Source organism: Mytilus galloprovincialis, chromosome 14, assembly GCF_965363235.1.
Source record: "Mytilus galloprovincialis chromosome 14, xbMytGall1.hap1.1, whole genome shotgun sequence".
Taxonomy (NCBI): domain Eukaryota; kingdom Metazoa; phylum Mollusca; class Bivalvia; order Mytilida; family Mytilidae; genus Mytilus; species Mytilus galloprovincialis.
Window position 1 is genome coordinate 60,189,051 of NC_134851.1, and position 16,575 is coordinate 60,205,625.

Genomic DNA, 16,575 nt, shown 5'->3' on the forward strand with positions numbered 1-16,575 from the left:
CTCTTTTATTTTCATTTATTTTACAGTTAAAGAAAAAATGAAATTCATCGTCTAAGATATTACATATTTTACATTTTCTTTCATTTCGTGGTATTTTGGTATATCGTCCAGTTTCTAATAAGAGACAATGATCGCTTATTCTAAATTTGGTTAACATTTTTCTTGTTTCTTTACTTGGGTGTGATAGGTAGTATTTCATTTGGTTATTTATATTAGATTTAAGAAATTTATATAGATATATTTTATTATTTTCGTTCAAGTTATTTATTTTATCATCAATAAGAGTTTGATAGTAGTTGATATAACTCTTTTTTAATTGGGGTTTTAACATTTTAGTCTGTTTTAAAGTTTTAGTTTCCTCAATAAGTTTGATGTCAATATTTATATCTTGTGACACATTTTTTGCAAAAGTATACCAAGAGTATGTTCCCTTAGTATCTAAACTTTTAGTTAATTTAAAGGCTTCATTAAGAAGTGGGTTTAGATTTTCATTATTTAATCTAGATAGGTACATCATAGTTTGGGTTTTTATGAAAGTTTCTAATGGTAGAAGTCCTAGTTCATTTCTAACAGCTAGATTTGTTGAGCTTCTTTTTGTCTCCAGTACTTGTTTAATAAAATGTAGCTGGTTTTTTTCTAAAATAGTTTTATCAATAAAATGAATAGCATCTGGTGTTGAGCTATTTTTGTTAGCTCGGAGTTTAGCTCTATAAAATTGAATATAAGTGTCCATATAACATATTTCACTATTATATGTTAAAATAGGTAATGAATCAATTTCAGAATAATATTTTGACAGTTTCACCTATGCAGTGCAATCGGCAATCCTCGGGTGTATCCGCATGGTACGGAATCGGCCGAGTTGTGACGAATGTTATGCGGTGAACTATTTTGATTAAATAGGAATGCTTTCTCTTACCGGGTCCTAATTATTTGTGCTGCATCTTAATACCTTACAGTAGGCTAATTAAAGTGGGTGCTCAAAATATGACAAAAATAGATTTGGCTTGTTTAATTTTCACAAGTTTTCGACAATAAAACTTTCGAAAAATGAACCACACAATTCACTTGAATAATTTCATTGGGTATATATCAGTTTAAACAAACACTAACTTTGCTCATAGAGAAGCTTGATTTCTCTTTACTTAGATCAGTTGATTTAAGCGTTCATTTTGATTTTTAAAAGAGTTAGCTCACTTAGATGTTCTGTACCCTTCTATAACTCAAATAATACAGCGCCCTCTATCCACTAATGGATTGATCATAGTGATCGTAATATAACGACTGGATTATTAGGGTTATGCCCCTTTAATTAAATAACGTTGAGATCTGTCACGCTGGTGTACTCCCGGTAGACGGGTTAAGGCCACTGTGTCATAATTCATAGAGAAGCTTAATCTATTTTTATTGATTAAAGCGTTCATTTGATTTTTTTAAAAGAGTAGCTCCCTTTTATGAAATAACGTTGAGATCTATCAATTTGGTGAACTTCCGGTAGACGGTTCAAGGTAACTATATCATAATTGACATTGAACAGTTTCTGCAGAATTATACTTAAAACCGCCTGATCGAACCTGTGACAGTGATATAAAACTTCCTTCTTGGGATCACAATACATGATTAACCCTGGGTCATAATGAGACATACAGTGTTCTGTCAAGGCACATGCTAGCCAAGGTTGTATAATATATTTCCACGTAAATGATGTTTTCCAAATTGTTAGGAATCCAGCCCGAAATATTTTGAAATCGAACATACATGATTGTTCATTTAGATATTTAAATGTTTCTTCTTTCGTCCGGTAAAAAGTTCGAGCTGTTTCACTTTGGTTATTCTTTCTAACAAGAATGCCAACTTGTTTTACTTGTTGAAAAAACACGTCATAAGCTTCCTTCGTACCTGTAAATTTAACCGATGTATCGGCCCACATTACGAAATTGTGTTCTTTTAAGACTGTGTATATAATTATAGTTTTCCAAGAAAAATTTCTCAATTCCCGTACGAACGAAGGGTATTTGTTGAAATGAAAAGTCCTTATTTCACAATTGCAAAAGTTGTTTAACTCCCGTTTTTGAAATCTCGTTAAACCGAGATCATAATATATCAACTTTATCCCTTTGTATCGTAATGAAATTTTCTGCTTGAAAGTGTTGATCATAGCAAGGGATTCGTGGTAATGATTGGACGAAGCACCTGTAACAATAACAGGAAAAGTCTCGTTACCACTGACAACCGGTTCTCCAAATAATTCGAACATCTCTTTGAATTTTGTAGCCATTTTGTTTACAACCGGGTAGTTCAAAACGGTTTGCATATTATCATTCATACTACTGTAAAATTTTCCTTGACAAGTTCCGTTAGTTATAGGCGAATGCGTAAATGGTTTGATTCCGTTTTGTTTGATTATCTGTTGGTAATATTCCGTCCAAAAACGATCACTCGATTGGTCCAAACTTTCAATAAATTCGGTATTTTGATTTGTTTCAGAAAACATTATAAATCGGAATCTTTGAAAACTGTTCAACAAAACATAATATAATACGATACACAAAGCAATTCCTACACATATATTTATAACTGATTTTAAAGGCTTCATAATTTTTACTAATATGAACTTGAAAATTTTGCGTGAATTTCCAAATCCTATTTGAAAGTAAGTAGATATGTTATGCTAGCCATTAAAATACCGTATCATACAACATACAAAAGTAATATGACATAAAATATGTGATAACATAAATAAGCAAATAATCTGACCGATATATTTACATAATTACCCTCGGGACACTTCCTGTGTAGTTGATGACCACATGTAATTATCCCATTTTACAAGTTCTGGTCCGAGAACACAATTAATTCGTAGTGCATTTCTTTTAGAACATAAATGAAAATAAAAAAAATCCCACCTGCGCTTTCCCAATGAAACTTTTACAGTGTGTTGTACTACTTTTGGGACAAATTATATCAAAATTATAGAAAACTTCATCGCCTCTAACTCAAAATATGGACAATTTTGTGTTTAGGGTGTCTTGAAATCTTTTGACAGCTTCCGAAGTGCTAATTTTTAACCTTTTTCAGCTAGACCAAATCACTACTTTCCTGTAAAATTCTGGACCCAAATTTTTTTACAGTGTAATTTCACCCCCCTACTTACAATTTGAGGCATTAAACTCGGAGAAATAAATTTGGAAGGGGTATAAAAATTATTGGCAAGTAGCCCACTGTTAACACTAGGGACTATATAAATCAAGGGACGACAATTGTGGTCTCGGACCTTCTACTATAATATATTATTTTTCAGTACATGTATTTAAAAGACACTTCTTGTGATGACCAAATGTAATTGTGCCATTCACAAAATAAATCTATTCGTAATTTACAAAAAAAAATAATCTATTTTCATTACATTAATTATCATTTATTAAATTTATTTTATTTAATACTGTTTTTGCTGTTATTCTTTTTAAAATTTATTATGTTGTATTTTTTTTAATGTAACTAATGTATGCCATTCACAAAATAATTCTATTCGTAAATTACAAAAAATGTATCAATTTTCATTACATTTATTTTATTTAAGGTTTATTTTATACTATTTCGCTGTTGTTTTTTCAAATTAATTTTGTTGGGTTTTTTCCCCGGGGTTTGAGGTATTTTTGAAGTTTAAAAGTTTATAAGATCTATTGCAAAGGTGTTATTATTTAAATATTCAAATTGAGAACAAATAATGAATAAATCCGATGATAAACAAAAAATGAAAACAAATGAGTGGTTTTATATTATAAACCTAGCCAGACATTTACAGTATTGAGACGACCATTTGATATTCTGGGAAGGGGGATAGTGCGAGTTTTTTTTTCCTGATTTATTTTTTATTCTAATCCGTCGCTATGCATTCTTTTTCAGCTCTTTTCGGGCTAGTTTATTTATTCCCCCCCCCACCCACCCCACCTAAAAAATATGTATAAATATAATATTAATGGTTGTCACCTATTTAAAACACCCAGTGGCAAATATTTCATACAAATTCAAGACAGCACGAGTTTTCAAATCAGGTATATTATACTAAAAAATAAGAAAATGCAGTTAAAATGTACTACTTGGATGTTATCAATTATAGTCAACCGTACGGCCTTCAACAATACGAAATAACCACACCGTATATATGTTCTCTGATAGAAAGGACCTTGACACGCATGCGCAGCGCTTAAAGTTTACCTGAAGAAATTGACAAAATGAAATATTGTTTGTGGCGCAAATGAGACTATTTTGACGCCAATGAAAAGCCAATTAGCGCAAAAGCAATGCACCGCAGAAAATCACTTTAATATTAATTTACTTTTTAAACAATAAAAAATTGTTAAAATGTAATATTAAAAAGTGTGTTTCGGAGGAATATGAAAAAACTATTTTAAATAAGATAACAAATTGAATTCCTCATCCAAACTTTGTCTTAATGGGAAATAAAAAAATAATTGTCAGCTTAGGATAATTTTAATTGCAATACTATTATACATAGGCCAGTGACTCTCAAACTTTAGACTTAGTGATCACTCCCTAGGCAAATACAACAACAACAAAATATATTCAACGCATATACTAATGCATTTCATGTAAAGTGAGATGCTGGTATAGTGAGATCCTTGTAAAGTGAGATAATTTAAGTGAGATCCTTGTATAATGAGATCTTTGTGTAGTGAGATCCTCTAAGTTAGATCCTTGTATAGTGAGATCCTCTAGGTAAGATCCTTGTATATTGAGATCCTTGTACATGTATATAGTGGAATCCTTGTATAGTGAGATCATCTAAGTTAGATCCTTGTATAGTGAGATCCTTGTACATGTATATAGTGGAATGTGAGATCCTCTAAGTTAGATCCTTGTATAGTTAGATTCTCTAAGTTAGATCCTTGTATAGTTAGATCCTTTAGGTAAGATCCTTGTATATTGAGATCCTTGTATAGTGATATCCTTGTATAGTGAGATCAACTTAGTGAGATCATTGTATAGTGAGATCATTTAAGTGAGATCCTTGTTTGGAGAGATCCTAGTATAGTGAGATCCTTGTATAGTGAGATCCTTGTTTGGAGAGATCCTAGTATAGCGAGATCCATGTATAGCGAGATTCATGTATAGTGAGATCCTTGTATAGTGAGATCCTTTAAGTGAGATCCTTGTATAGTGAGATCCTTGTATAGTGAGATCCTTTAAGTGAGATCCTTGTATAGTTAGATCCTTGTATAGTGAGATCCTTTAAGTGAGATCCTTGTATAGTGAGATCCTTGAATAGAGTAAAGAATCAAACAAGACTCTCGAAACTCTTTTTGACATTCCTTTTCAATTCGGTCCGAACCATTGAAAAACAAGTCACGCTCTTGTATACATGCAAGATGGTGTTTCAGAATAAAGAACACAGACAAAGAGATCATATTAGTTTAGTTTAAACATGTTTATTTATAGTGGATTGGGAAACAAGTTTTGCAACTTATATTAATTAATCCCTTTCCACTTTGCGTGTGCGAGTGCTGCCTTGTAGCGGCATTAGCCTACTCTTTTTCGAAATCTACAAGGGTGTCTTTAACGTGCAAGAGATATGGCTCTCTCTTAACTCGGGTCAGCCATTTATCGTCCTCTTCCGACGGACTATCATCGTTTCTTCAAGACCATACTCCCAAATGGTGTCAAGGGAGAGACGAAAATTGAGAAATTTTCATCCCGAATGCAATGGGCAATCCTCGGGTGTATCCGGAAACGGTCGAGTTGTAACACATGCTATGCGGTGAACTGAAATCAGATTAAAGTGTAAGAATATGAAAGAATAGAGAATATTGGGATGAAATTTGAAAAACGACAGTGAGTAAAAAAAAAGCAATATAGACATCTTGGCAAAAAAAAAAAAATCAGGATTACAATTTATATGTAAAAAAGGTCAGGATAATTTATTTAAAACGGCAGGACCGACCAGGGTGAAAAAAGGTAGGACAGAGATTACAAATAAAAACTAATGCAGGACAACATTATTCATCCTTGCACCCCTTTAAATTCAAATGGTAGCGCCTAAGGTAGATCGGCGATATATTCTTCTGATCATCATTCAGAGAATCATGTTGAAAAAATATTTTGATTTGGAAAGAGTTTACTAATCACCATTTAATTCACAAAAGATAGGATGACAAATTTTATCCCGCATCTTTTTTTAGTTGTAACCTTTTTATTTTTCACTCAATTCGGTCCTGCCCCACCCCCTTTTTTTAGTTTTATTCTGACCTTTACTACCTCAATTGTCATCCTGACTTTTTATGAAAGTGTCTCATCCTGCCTTTTTTTTTTACCTAAAAACTCCTGACTTTTTTTTTTATAAAAAGTGTTTCATCCTGCCTTTTTTTAAACTAAAAACTCCTGTCCTGTCTATTTTTTTTAAATTTCATTCACCCCCCCCCCCCCCCAAAAAAAAAACAACAAAAAACAACCAAAAAACCCAAATGATAGCTACCTTAGACAAACCAGATACCTTAACTCGCACACTTTATAAAGCACAAAATTAATAATGACACATAGTTCAATTTCGTGAGTGCCAATGCGACAACTCTCGATACAAGTCACATTTGTAAAAAGTAGACCATTATAGTATTGTTCGGCCTTCAACATGAAGCCTTTGTTCACACCGAACAGCAAGCTATATACCCCAAAATGACTAGTGTTAAACCATTTAAACCGAAAAACAAACCGCCTAATCTATTTTGAGTAAAGGGAAGTGCTAGTAATTTCAGTGGATATACACGTTTTAACATGCGCCAACCTTCACCATAACCTGAAACAAGTGTAACATCACAACTATAAAATATTATATAGATATAAGAAGATGACGTGATATAAGTGCCAATGAGACAAGTCTCCATCCAAATCACAATTTGTAAAAGCAAACCATTATAAGTCAAAATAAGTCTTCAAAACGGAGTCTTTGCTCACATCGAACAGCAAGCTATAAATATATAGATATAGGAAGATGTGATGTGAGTGCCAATGAGACAAATCTCCATCCAAATAACATATGTTTATTTTAATTTTTGAAAATGTGACGTCAACCCGATCCACTTGCAGGTGGGGAAAAAAACACCAATTGACCGTCACATTCCGGATATGTTGGTTTGTACAGGTTCAAACCAAGTTGAGAACACACACCATATAACATCTACACACCTGCCTTATATAAAACCCATACACCTCACATATTATGATAAATACAAACTGTGATACAAAAATTAGATGTGTCAACCTAACCGTCTCTAATCAAACAATGGGTATTATTTCTCGTGCAAAACATCAGAATTGTTAAATTATTCTGCCGTCGGTTAGTAGAAATAATTGAATATCAGAAGATCTTGCGCATGCACTTTTCAGTTTTGTATTTTTTACTTATTTTAGCAGTAATTAAAATATTTTTTTCGAAAAGACATTAAATAAGGAAAATAAGCCAATATATTTGAAAAAAAGGTTTTTTAAACACGAAAAAGAAAATGAAAAACAGTGCATTACCATTAATATACTTATTTGTTTATTTTAAACTATTGTTTTAAAGCAGAATAGGTCCGTTTTATTATGCACACGCACTAAGTTCTCCTGGAAATATCTTAAGTATGGATACGGTAATATTTTTCATTCCTGATTATATTCGGAAAAGAAAGTTTACCGTACTCAGATAATTTGATGAGCGTTAGCACGAAACATTCTGTATTTCTTGCCCATCTTTTCCTTTAAAAATGATTGCCGATTTCGTAATATCATTGCATGCCAGAAACAATGTGCAAATGTACTTGTTTTGCCATTTGGAGTAAACTGTACTTATTTGCAGGTTCTTGTAAGAATTGCGATGTCAATATTTATGAAAACACCACTAAAATTTAATAATACAGCAGAATGTATTGAGTGTGTAGGTAAAATTAATATATTTGGTTAGCTTGCTTGCTAGCTGAACCGTGAAGTCATTATTAGGTTAGGTAAACTATCCTCCTTTAAGAGTAGACTAGCCCGACAGATAACCAATATATGTCTGTAGGACAATAGAGTAGTATACTAAGGCTGCATTTCTTTCTAATAAAAATTTTGTAAACGCTGTGTCGCGTTTGTTGTTGTTTTCTAAACGCTACAAAAGTAGAAACAAATACATCGTTTAATAAGTCTTTACTGACCCTGTTTGAACTTTCAATAATGCATGCACATGTTGTAGGTAAACAGACTTTTTACAAATGTAGAAACAAATACTTCGTTTAATCAGGTTGAAGTTAGAAACAAATGTAGCGTTTGTACTAACAACCGACAAAGGCAAACTGCAGACGCATTTCTAGCAAGTGCAAAGTTTGTCAAAGTTTGCGTAAACTTTGCAAACGTATGTATGAAACAAATGATCAAAACATGTGCACGCTTAGCCGTTTGCATCGTTTGTGTTATAAAGAAATGCGCTCCTAGTAACCTAATGACTTCACGGTTCAGCTAACAAGCAATCTAACCAAAGATTCTACATTTACATGCACACTCAATGCATTCTGTTGTAATCTAGTTTTTTCTCTCGATTGTTTCATTTTTTCTTTTTCATATTTTAAAGAGTAAAAACCCGATATTTATTCATATCATTTTATTTGTATCTATAAATCCTAAATGCGCATAAGGGGTTAAAAAAAATATATAGTATTAATATATACTGGCTGATTTTTTTTTATGAATATTTCAGAACTTTAATATTGATTGAAAGACATTATTGGACATCAACACAGCCAATACCTCTACAACTGAGACATACTGAAAATGGAAATATGCACGAACCCTCACCTTGACCTCCTATGTTACACGTGTTACAGAAAAAGATCTTCCATGTGGCTTCTTTGGTTTGGATTGTTGACAACCACTTGACCAAACATTTGTTTATAATCAAAATAGTCGAGGACATTCAATTTGAACAGAGAGTTGATCATAAAAAATATTGAATACCTATATAAATACTCCAAATTAATCTAAAATTTAAGTACTCAGTTTTATTGAAACTGTTAATAAAAGACGAGAATGCCAATACAGATAACCAATATGTATAACAAATCAAACGTCAACATGAGGTCAGACGTGACATCGGAACAAGAATCTTTCCCTATTCTTATAACAATATCAGTTTTCATACCAATATGTACTGCAACATTCCTATTGAATGTCCTTGCCCTCGCTGTTCTCTTGAAAGCCAAGAAACTGAAGATTATAAATAGATTTTATCGTCTTACTTTTGTGTTAAGCATTAGTGACGTCATTTTGAGTATATCGTTTGCATTAGTCATAATTACCAATCTACTGCTTAGGATAAAAGACATCCGCGTACCGTACTTATGTACCGGAAGTACTCTGCCAGGGGCGGATCCAGCCATTTTAAAAAGGGGGGTTCCCAACCCAGGATAAAGGGGGGGGGTTCCAACTATATGTCCCCATTCAAATGCATTGATCGGCAAAAAAAGGGGGGTTCCAACCCCCGGAAACCCCTCCCTCTGGATCCGCAACTGTCTGCTGACTTCATTTACTGTATTGTTTTCCTTAATATTAGTGCTTTTCATTTGTTTCGAGCGACTGTTGGCAACATATTCAAAAGCACTAGCTAACAAATGGAGCAATGTTTACAATTTCTTCATAGTCGGTTCTCTCGTTGTGACTGGTGCTTACTGTTCTCTGATCCAAATTTTATTTGAAGACAAACAAAGCCATGACTGCGAAATTACGTCATTGTTTGGTGGCAATCTATGGAAATACGGTATTTCCATAGATTGCCACCAAATACTTTTATACATGTAATAAACGACAATATCTAAAGAAAAAAAAATCCTTGATTTATGTCAAAAATAATAAACCAACATAAAAAAAATAAAAAATAGCAACCAACAAAAACCACTTAATAACAGGCTCCTATCATGGAGCAGGTACACAAAGAATGTAAAAAGTTAAACATGTTTGCGAGCGCTCAACCCTTCCCTAACCTATGACAGTGGTATTTCAGTACAACATAAGAACACTGTATAAAACAGTTGTAAAAGGCTAGAGTCTTCAGAAGTGATAGACACGAAACACGAATGCACGATACACTTATAGATAAACATATTTTCACAGAAATAGTAAACATTTTTATTTAAGGGTCAGCTGAATCACACCTCCGAGTTAAGACAGATTGGTGAACTTCAGTTGTTTTCTGCTCATTGCTCTTTGGTCTGGTTGTTGTCTCTTTGACATATTCCCCATTTCCATTCTCAATTTTATATTTTGTATTTTGTAGTAGTATCTTCATATACGGGCTCTGTGGCACCGTTAAAGTCCACAATTCCTCTAAAGTCCACAACACCGCTAAAGTCCACAACAATTTTCCGCTAAAGTCCACAACGCCGCTACAACACCGCTAAAGTCCACAACAATTTTCCGCTAAAGTCCACAATTCCGTTAAAGTCCACAAACTTTCCGCTAAAGTCCACAAAATGACCTCCACTAAAGTCCACAAAAAAACACCGTTAAAGTCCACAATAACAAGTTCCGCTAAAGTCCACAAAAAAGCACCGTTAAAGTCCAAACAATTTTCATTTTATTATCAAAAGATCCATTTGTTGTTTTTTTACTCCCGATAGTATAAATCTAATAAAAAGCTTGGACTTTTGTTCTTGGAAAGTATTTCTTATCAGCTTGCAGTATATTTTGATAATGCTGTTGATCACCATAAATTTGATCTTTGTATTGAGATTTTGTATCAATCAAACAGACAACATTTCTGAAAAATTGTCTAACTATGGTGCTCATTTTATTCTTTAGTAAACATTTGTTCATCCGTAATTAACTCCAACATAGCGTTCTCTTTATGTATATGCTGGAGACAGTGACATAATTTGGAGCCTATATTTGACATTTAAATTTCCTATGCAAATATCTATAAAACATAAGAAAGATTTCGATTCAGTGTTTGTCAGGCTCCGCAGCAGCCAAAACGATCCGTAAATTTCAAAAATAGACTTTGAACCATAATGTTTTAGTTTGAAATAAAAAATAATGCATTTTGTGGTGCTCATCAGGTCTCCATCACTTATTGGTTTGCATGTTTAAAGGCATAGGGAGATGTGGTACGAGTTCCAATGAGACAACTCTCCATCCAAATAACAATTTATAAAAGTTTGTTTTCAAAAAGGAAAATGTATGTGTTTCAGAATGAAAGATGAATTGAATAATTTATACGCGGATGCAGTTCTGTATTGTGTATTAGCCATGATGAGTACAAGTATAAAAGATATACTCCTACGGTCTAGTACAAGCTCAACCATACACGTGCATTAATTTTGTCAAATTTATAAAGAGTAAAAAAAATGAAATAAAAACATTAACTAAATACAAAAGTGACGCTTCATTGTAACTTTATGAGTTAATTTCCTGTATGAAGTATGAAATTGAGTTCAAATGCTCATTGAAATTGAAGTTATTGGAAGAACATACATGTATATTTTGGAAGATAGGTTTTTATACGACCGCAAAAATTGAAAATTTTGTGGTTGTATGTTGGTATCACGTTGGCGCCAGCGTCCTCTTCGTCGTCGTCGTCGTCCGAATACTTTTAGTTTTCGCACTATAACTTTAAACACAAGGTTTATGACCACAAAAGGAAGGTTGGGATTGATTTTGGGAGTTTTGGTTCCAACTGTTTAGGAATAAGGGGCCAAAAAAGGGCCCAAATAAGCATTATTCTTGGTTTTCACACAATAACTTTAGTATAAGTAAAAAAAAATTAATGAAATTTAAACACAAGGTTTATGAACACAAAAGAAATGTTGAAATTGATTTTGGGAGTTGAGATCCCAACAGTTTAGGAATTAGGGGACAAAAAAAGGGGCCCAAATAAGCATTTTTCTTGGTTTTCGCACCATAACTTTAGTATAAGTATCTATGAAATTTAAACACAAGGTTTATGACCATAAAAGGAAGGTTGGGATTGATTTTGGGAGTTTGGGTCCCGACAGTTTAGAAAAAAAGGGCCCAAAGGGTTCAAAATTAAACTTTGTTTGATTTCATCAAAAAATGAATTATTGGGGTTCTTTGATATGCCGAATCTGACTGTGTATGTTGATTCTCAATTTTTGGTCCCGTTTTCAAATTGGTCTACATTAAGGTCCAAAGGGTCCAAAATTAAACTTAGTTTGATTTTAACAAAAATTGAATCCTTGGGATTCTTTGATATGCTGAATCTAAAAATGTACTTAGATTCTTGATTATGGGCCCAGTTTTCAAGTGTGTCCAAATCGGGGTACAAAATTAAACTTTGTTTGATTTCATCAAAAATTGAATAATTTGGGTTCTTTGATATGCCAAATCTAACTGTGTATGTAGATTCTTAATTTTTGGTCCCGTTTTCAAATTGGTCTACATTAAAGTCCAAAGGGTCCAAAATTAAACTTAGTTTGATTTTAACAAAAATTGAATCCTTGGGATTCTTTGATATGCTGAATCTAAAAATGTACTTAGATTCTTGATTATGGGCCCAGTTTTCAAGTGTGTCCAAATCGGGGTACAAAATTAAACTTTGTTTGATTTCATCAAAAATTGAATAATTTGGGTTCTTTGATATGCCAAATCTAACTGTGTATGTAGATTCTTAATTTTTGGTCCCGTTTTCAAATTGGTCTACATTAAAGTCCAAAGGGTCCAAAATTAAACTAAGTTTGATTTTAACAAAAATTGAATTCTTGGGGTTCTTTGATATGCTGAATCTAAACACGAACTTAGATTTTTGATTATTGGCCCAGTTTTCAAGTTAGTCCAAATCAGGATCCAAAATTATTATATTAAGTATTGTGCAATAGAAATTTTTTTTCAATTGCACAGTATTCAGCAATAGCAAGAAATCTCCAATTGCACAGTATTGTGCAATAGCAAGAAATTTTCAATTGCACAGTATTGCGCAATAGCAAGAAATCTTCAATTGCACAGTATTGCGCAATAGCAAGAAATATCTAATTGCACAATATTGTGCATTAGCAAGAAATTTTCAATTGGAGTTATCTTTCTTTGTCCAGAATATTAAGGGCATACGATACAGTTTTGATCCCGTATTTACAGTTTGATGAAAATTTCTATATAGGCTAATTTTTGCCTGATTAAATCAAATATGTAATAAAAAATATACCTTCATGTGCTACTTTTTCAGTTAAATGAGGTCGAAATTTTGTATATTTGCTAAAAATTCGAATTTCTGGCCGTATTTTCCTTTTCGAAAGAAATCCATAACTTTTTGTTTTAAAAAGATAAACACAAATTGTTTTATGTTAAATAATTTGTAATTTCTGTATATTTTATAAGTATCCTAAAAATTTATGTCTTTCTTACTCAAAAATAAGTCATATTTATCAAATTGTCATGAATTGAGAAAAAAACGTAATTTTGCCGTATATTTATCAAAATTAAAAAAATTGCACTATTTACAGTTTTATAAAATTTGGTCCACATAATCTACCTGCAAAATGAAACAAAATGTCTTCTTAAAAAAGAGGGGTCCATGAACTCGTTTTCAAGTAAAATCAGTTTGAATGATAAAAACCAGTCGAAAACTGCATCTTTTCCCGATAAGTCACCGTTTGACGTCGCGAAAATAACATTTTACGTTAGCAACGTCATTACCTTCCCTGTAACTGTATCGTTTGCCCTTAAGGGGTAGACCTTGGTTCAGGGAGATAACTCTTTAAATCATCAGTACGTTTGTAAAAGTCAAGTTCATCAATGTATTTTAAGCATTTACCTGAAACAGATTGAAAATAATCTATGTAACCTAGAAGCTTAGAATATATTTTTAAAAATGGTTGACACAAACGTACTGATGATTTAAAGAGTTATTTCCCTTAACCTAGGTCTACCTCCTTAAATCATTGTTTATACAATATACAATGTATATTCACTTGTACTACCAACTGATAAATTAAAACAATCTTTACAATTCAGTGATGACAAGCACTTTTTTTTACATTTAGATATTTTATGATGTATTTAAATGAGTAGTTATTGTTGCAAACTCCATTAGAAATTTGAATTGAGATCAGTTTTGGAATAAGGGAAAGGGGGGTGTGAAAAAAAAATTGGGGGGGGGGGGTCAATTTTTCTCATTTCAGATTTCATAAATAAAAAGAAAATTTCTTCAAACATTTTTTTTGAGAGGATTAATATTCAACAGCATAGTGAATTGCTCAAAGGCAAAAAACAAATTTTAAGTTTACTAGACCACATTCATTCTGTGTTAGAAACCTATGCTGTGTCAACTATTTAATCACAATCCAAATTTAGAGCTGAATCCAGCTTGAATGGTGTGTCCATGCTTGCCCCAACCGCTCAGGGTTTAACCTCTCTGGTCGTATAAAGCTGCGCCCTGTGGAGCATCTGATTAGAACATTGAGGAACGTTACTTCAAAAACCGTAAAGCCAGTAAAATTTAATGGTCAGAAGGATTTGTCACCTACAATTTGTTACTCATACATGTATATATCATAAAAAATTACTTTTTTTTTCTTTCATAAACAATATTTAGGGACTTTTTCATGTAAGATTTTTAATCAAAATAGGTTTATTTGTTTATTTGGTAATATATCTATTTTGAAGCGTTAACTATTAATTTCTGATGATATAACACAAAGCTTATAAGTTATCCAAAAATTGATTTGCATCAAGAGAAAAACAAAAATAACCGAAGAAAATTATGACCATATAAAAAAATATATATTCAGACAATTCTACAACTTTCAACAAATGTTTTGTGAAAATCGAACTGTGAATGCCGTTAAATGTAGTTTTGTAATTCTTATTACATTCACTTGCCGATGTATTTGTGTGTTGAGAAATCCAGAACTAAAAAAAATATGTATATGAGCATTGGAGGGTTTGGATACATGTATATGATAAAGGCAATAGGAACTTTAATCTTGCCTTGAGCCCGAACACCAACAATTGTGGAACTATCCTATAATATTGATTTTGATAAAATTTACATCACATCACATCAAAGTTCACGGTATCGCCCTCAGAGTTAATTTCCTTTCTTTATTCTCTTTTTAAGATACTAGTATTTTGAAAAGGCTATATCGAAGACTAGTATAAAGTTTTGAGCTGAAACTTATTATATATAAGTTCGTCCGTCCGTCTGCCCCGCTTTTTCCCAATGATATAATCTCTCTTAATGTAATGCCAAATTAGAGTTTTTATCCCATTTTTACGGTCCACTGAACATAGAAAATGATAGTGCGGATGGGTTATCCGTGTATTATGGACACATTCTTGTTTTTATGTTATAATAGTTTTTGAAAAAGCAAGTCGGTATAAATGATTTATTCTGCACGACTCGGGGTGACTCTAATTAACCAGAACGACGCAGGAGTTCGGGTTAAAGGGTTATCCCGAGCTGTGCCGATTAAACCATATATATCGATATGATTGGTTAATAACTGTTTTAGCACGATACGTGGACATTTTGGAAATATGCGGACGACATTCCACACGGATCAAAGGAAAGGCAAAGAAAAAGGGAAATGCGCTGCAATACCGGAGAATTTAACAACTATTATAGACCACCGTACGGCCCTCAATGATGAGCACAATCGATACCTCACGGTAAGATTTAAAAGGTCCGAAATAAAAATAAAAAGGTTAACCAATTAAAACGAGAAAAGTAACGGCCTGATATATTTACATAACAATAAACGGGAAATTAAAGTGATATACAGCAACAAACGACACACGTCAGGATCCTAACATGGGACAGGCACATACTGGTCCGAGACCACAATTGTCGAATGTAGTCCCTAGTGAGGACAGTGTGTTACTTGCCAATTTTTTTTAATACCCTTCCAAATGTATTTCTCAATGTTTTATGCCTCAAATAGTAAGTCAAGGGATGAAATGACACTGTCAAAAAAATTGGGTAATGAATTTTAAAGTAAAGTAGTGATTTGGTCCAGTTGAAAAAGATTAAAAATTAGCACTTCGGAAGCCGTCAAAAGATTTCCAGACCCCTTAACATAAAAAATTGTCCATATTTTGAGTTAGAGCCGATGACGGTTTTTTTTATAATTTTGATATAATTTGTCCAAAAAGTACTACAACGCACTGTAAAAAAATTATTGAGAAAGTGCAGATGGGAGTTTTTTTAATTTGCATTTATTGTCTAATTAGAAACAGTACAACACATACACTATTGTGCGAAAGTTTGTGTAATTTCAAGTATGATGCAAGTAATATCTGAGCTAGGTTCCCCTTTGGTTTCCGATAGAGTGGTGTAAATATGTATTATATTTATTGTTGAGTTGCTGTCTCATTGAAATGCATTTAAATCAGGTTTTATTGTGACAATTTGGGAGACACCCAATCAACGCATCGATATTCGATACTTATCGATAAAAATATAATTTAAAGCTTTATAGAATATTTTCTTTTTTATTTAAAATTTATCATACTGGCTTCGCATTTCCATTCTGAAAATCATAACACATTATTTTTCGTTGTTTTTTATAACGAACACAGAAATTAATAACGTAAAACGTT

General features: G+C 32.6%; 1 protein-coding gene across 1 annotated transcript; it reads right to left on the bottom strand.

Moving 5' to 3' along the window:
* Nucleotides 1-1,105: 1,105 nt before the first annotated feature.
* Nucleotides 1,106-2,674, bottom strand: LOC143058251 (uncharacterized). The gene has a single exon (XM_076231719.1). The coding sequence runs from the start codon at nt 2,594-2,596 to the stop codon at nt 1,421-1,423; it is 1,176 nt and encodes a 391-aa protein (XP_076087834.1). The 5' UTR covers nt 2,597-2,674; the 3' UTR covers nt 1,106-1,420.
* Between the last annotated feature and the right edge of the window lie 13,901 nt (nt 2,675-16,575).

Bases quoted from the DNA above. Each gene is read 5' to 3' on its own strand.
- LOC143058251 (XM_076231719.1), bottom strand. From the start codon at position 2,596: ATGAAGCCTTTAAAATCAGTTATAAATATATGTGTAGGAATTGCTTTG.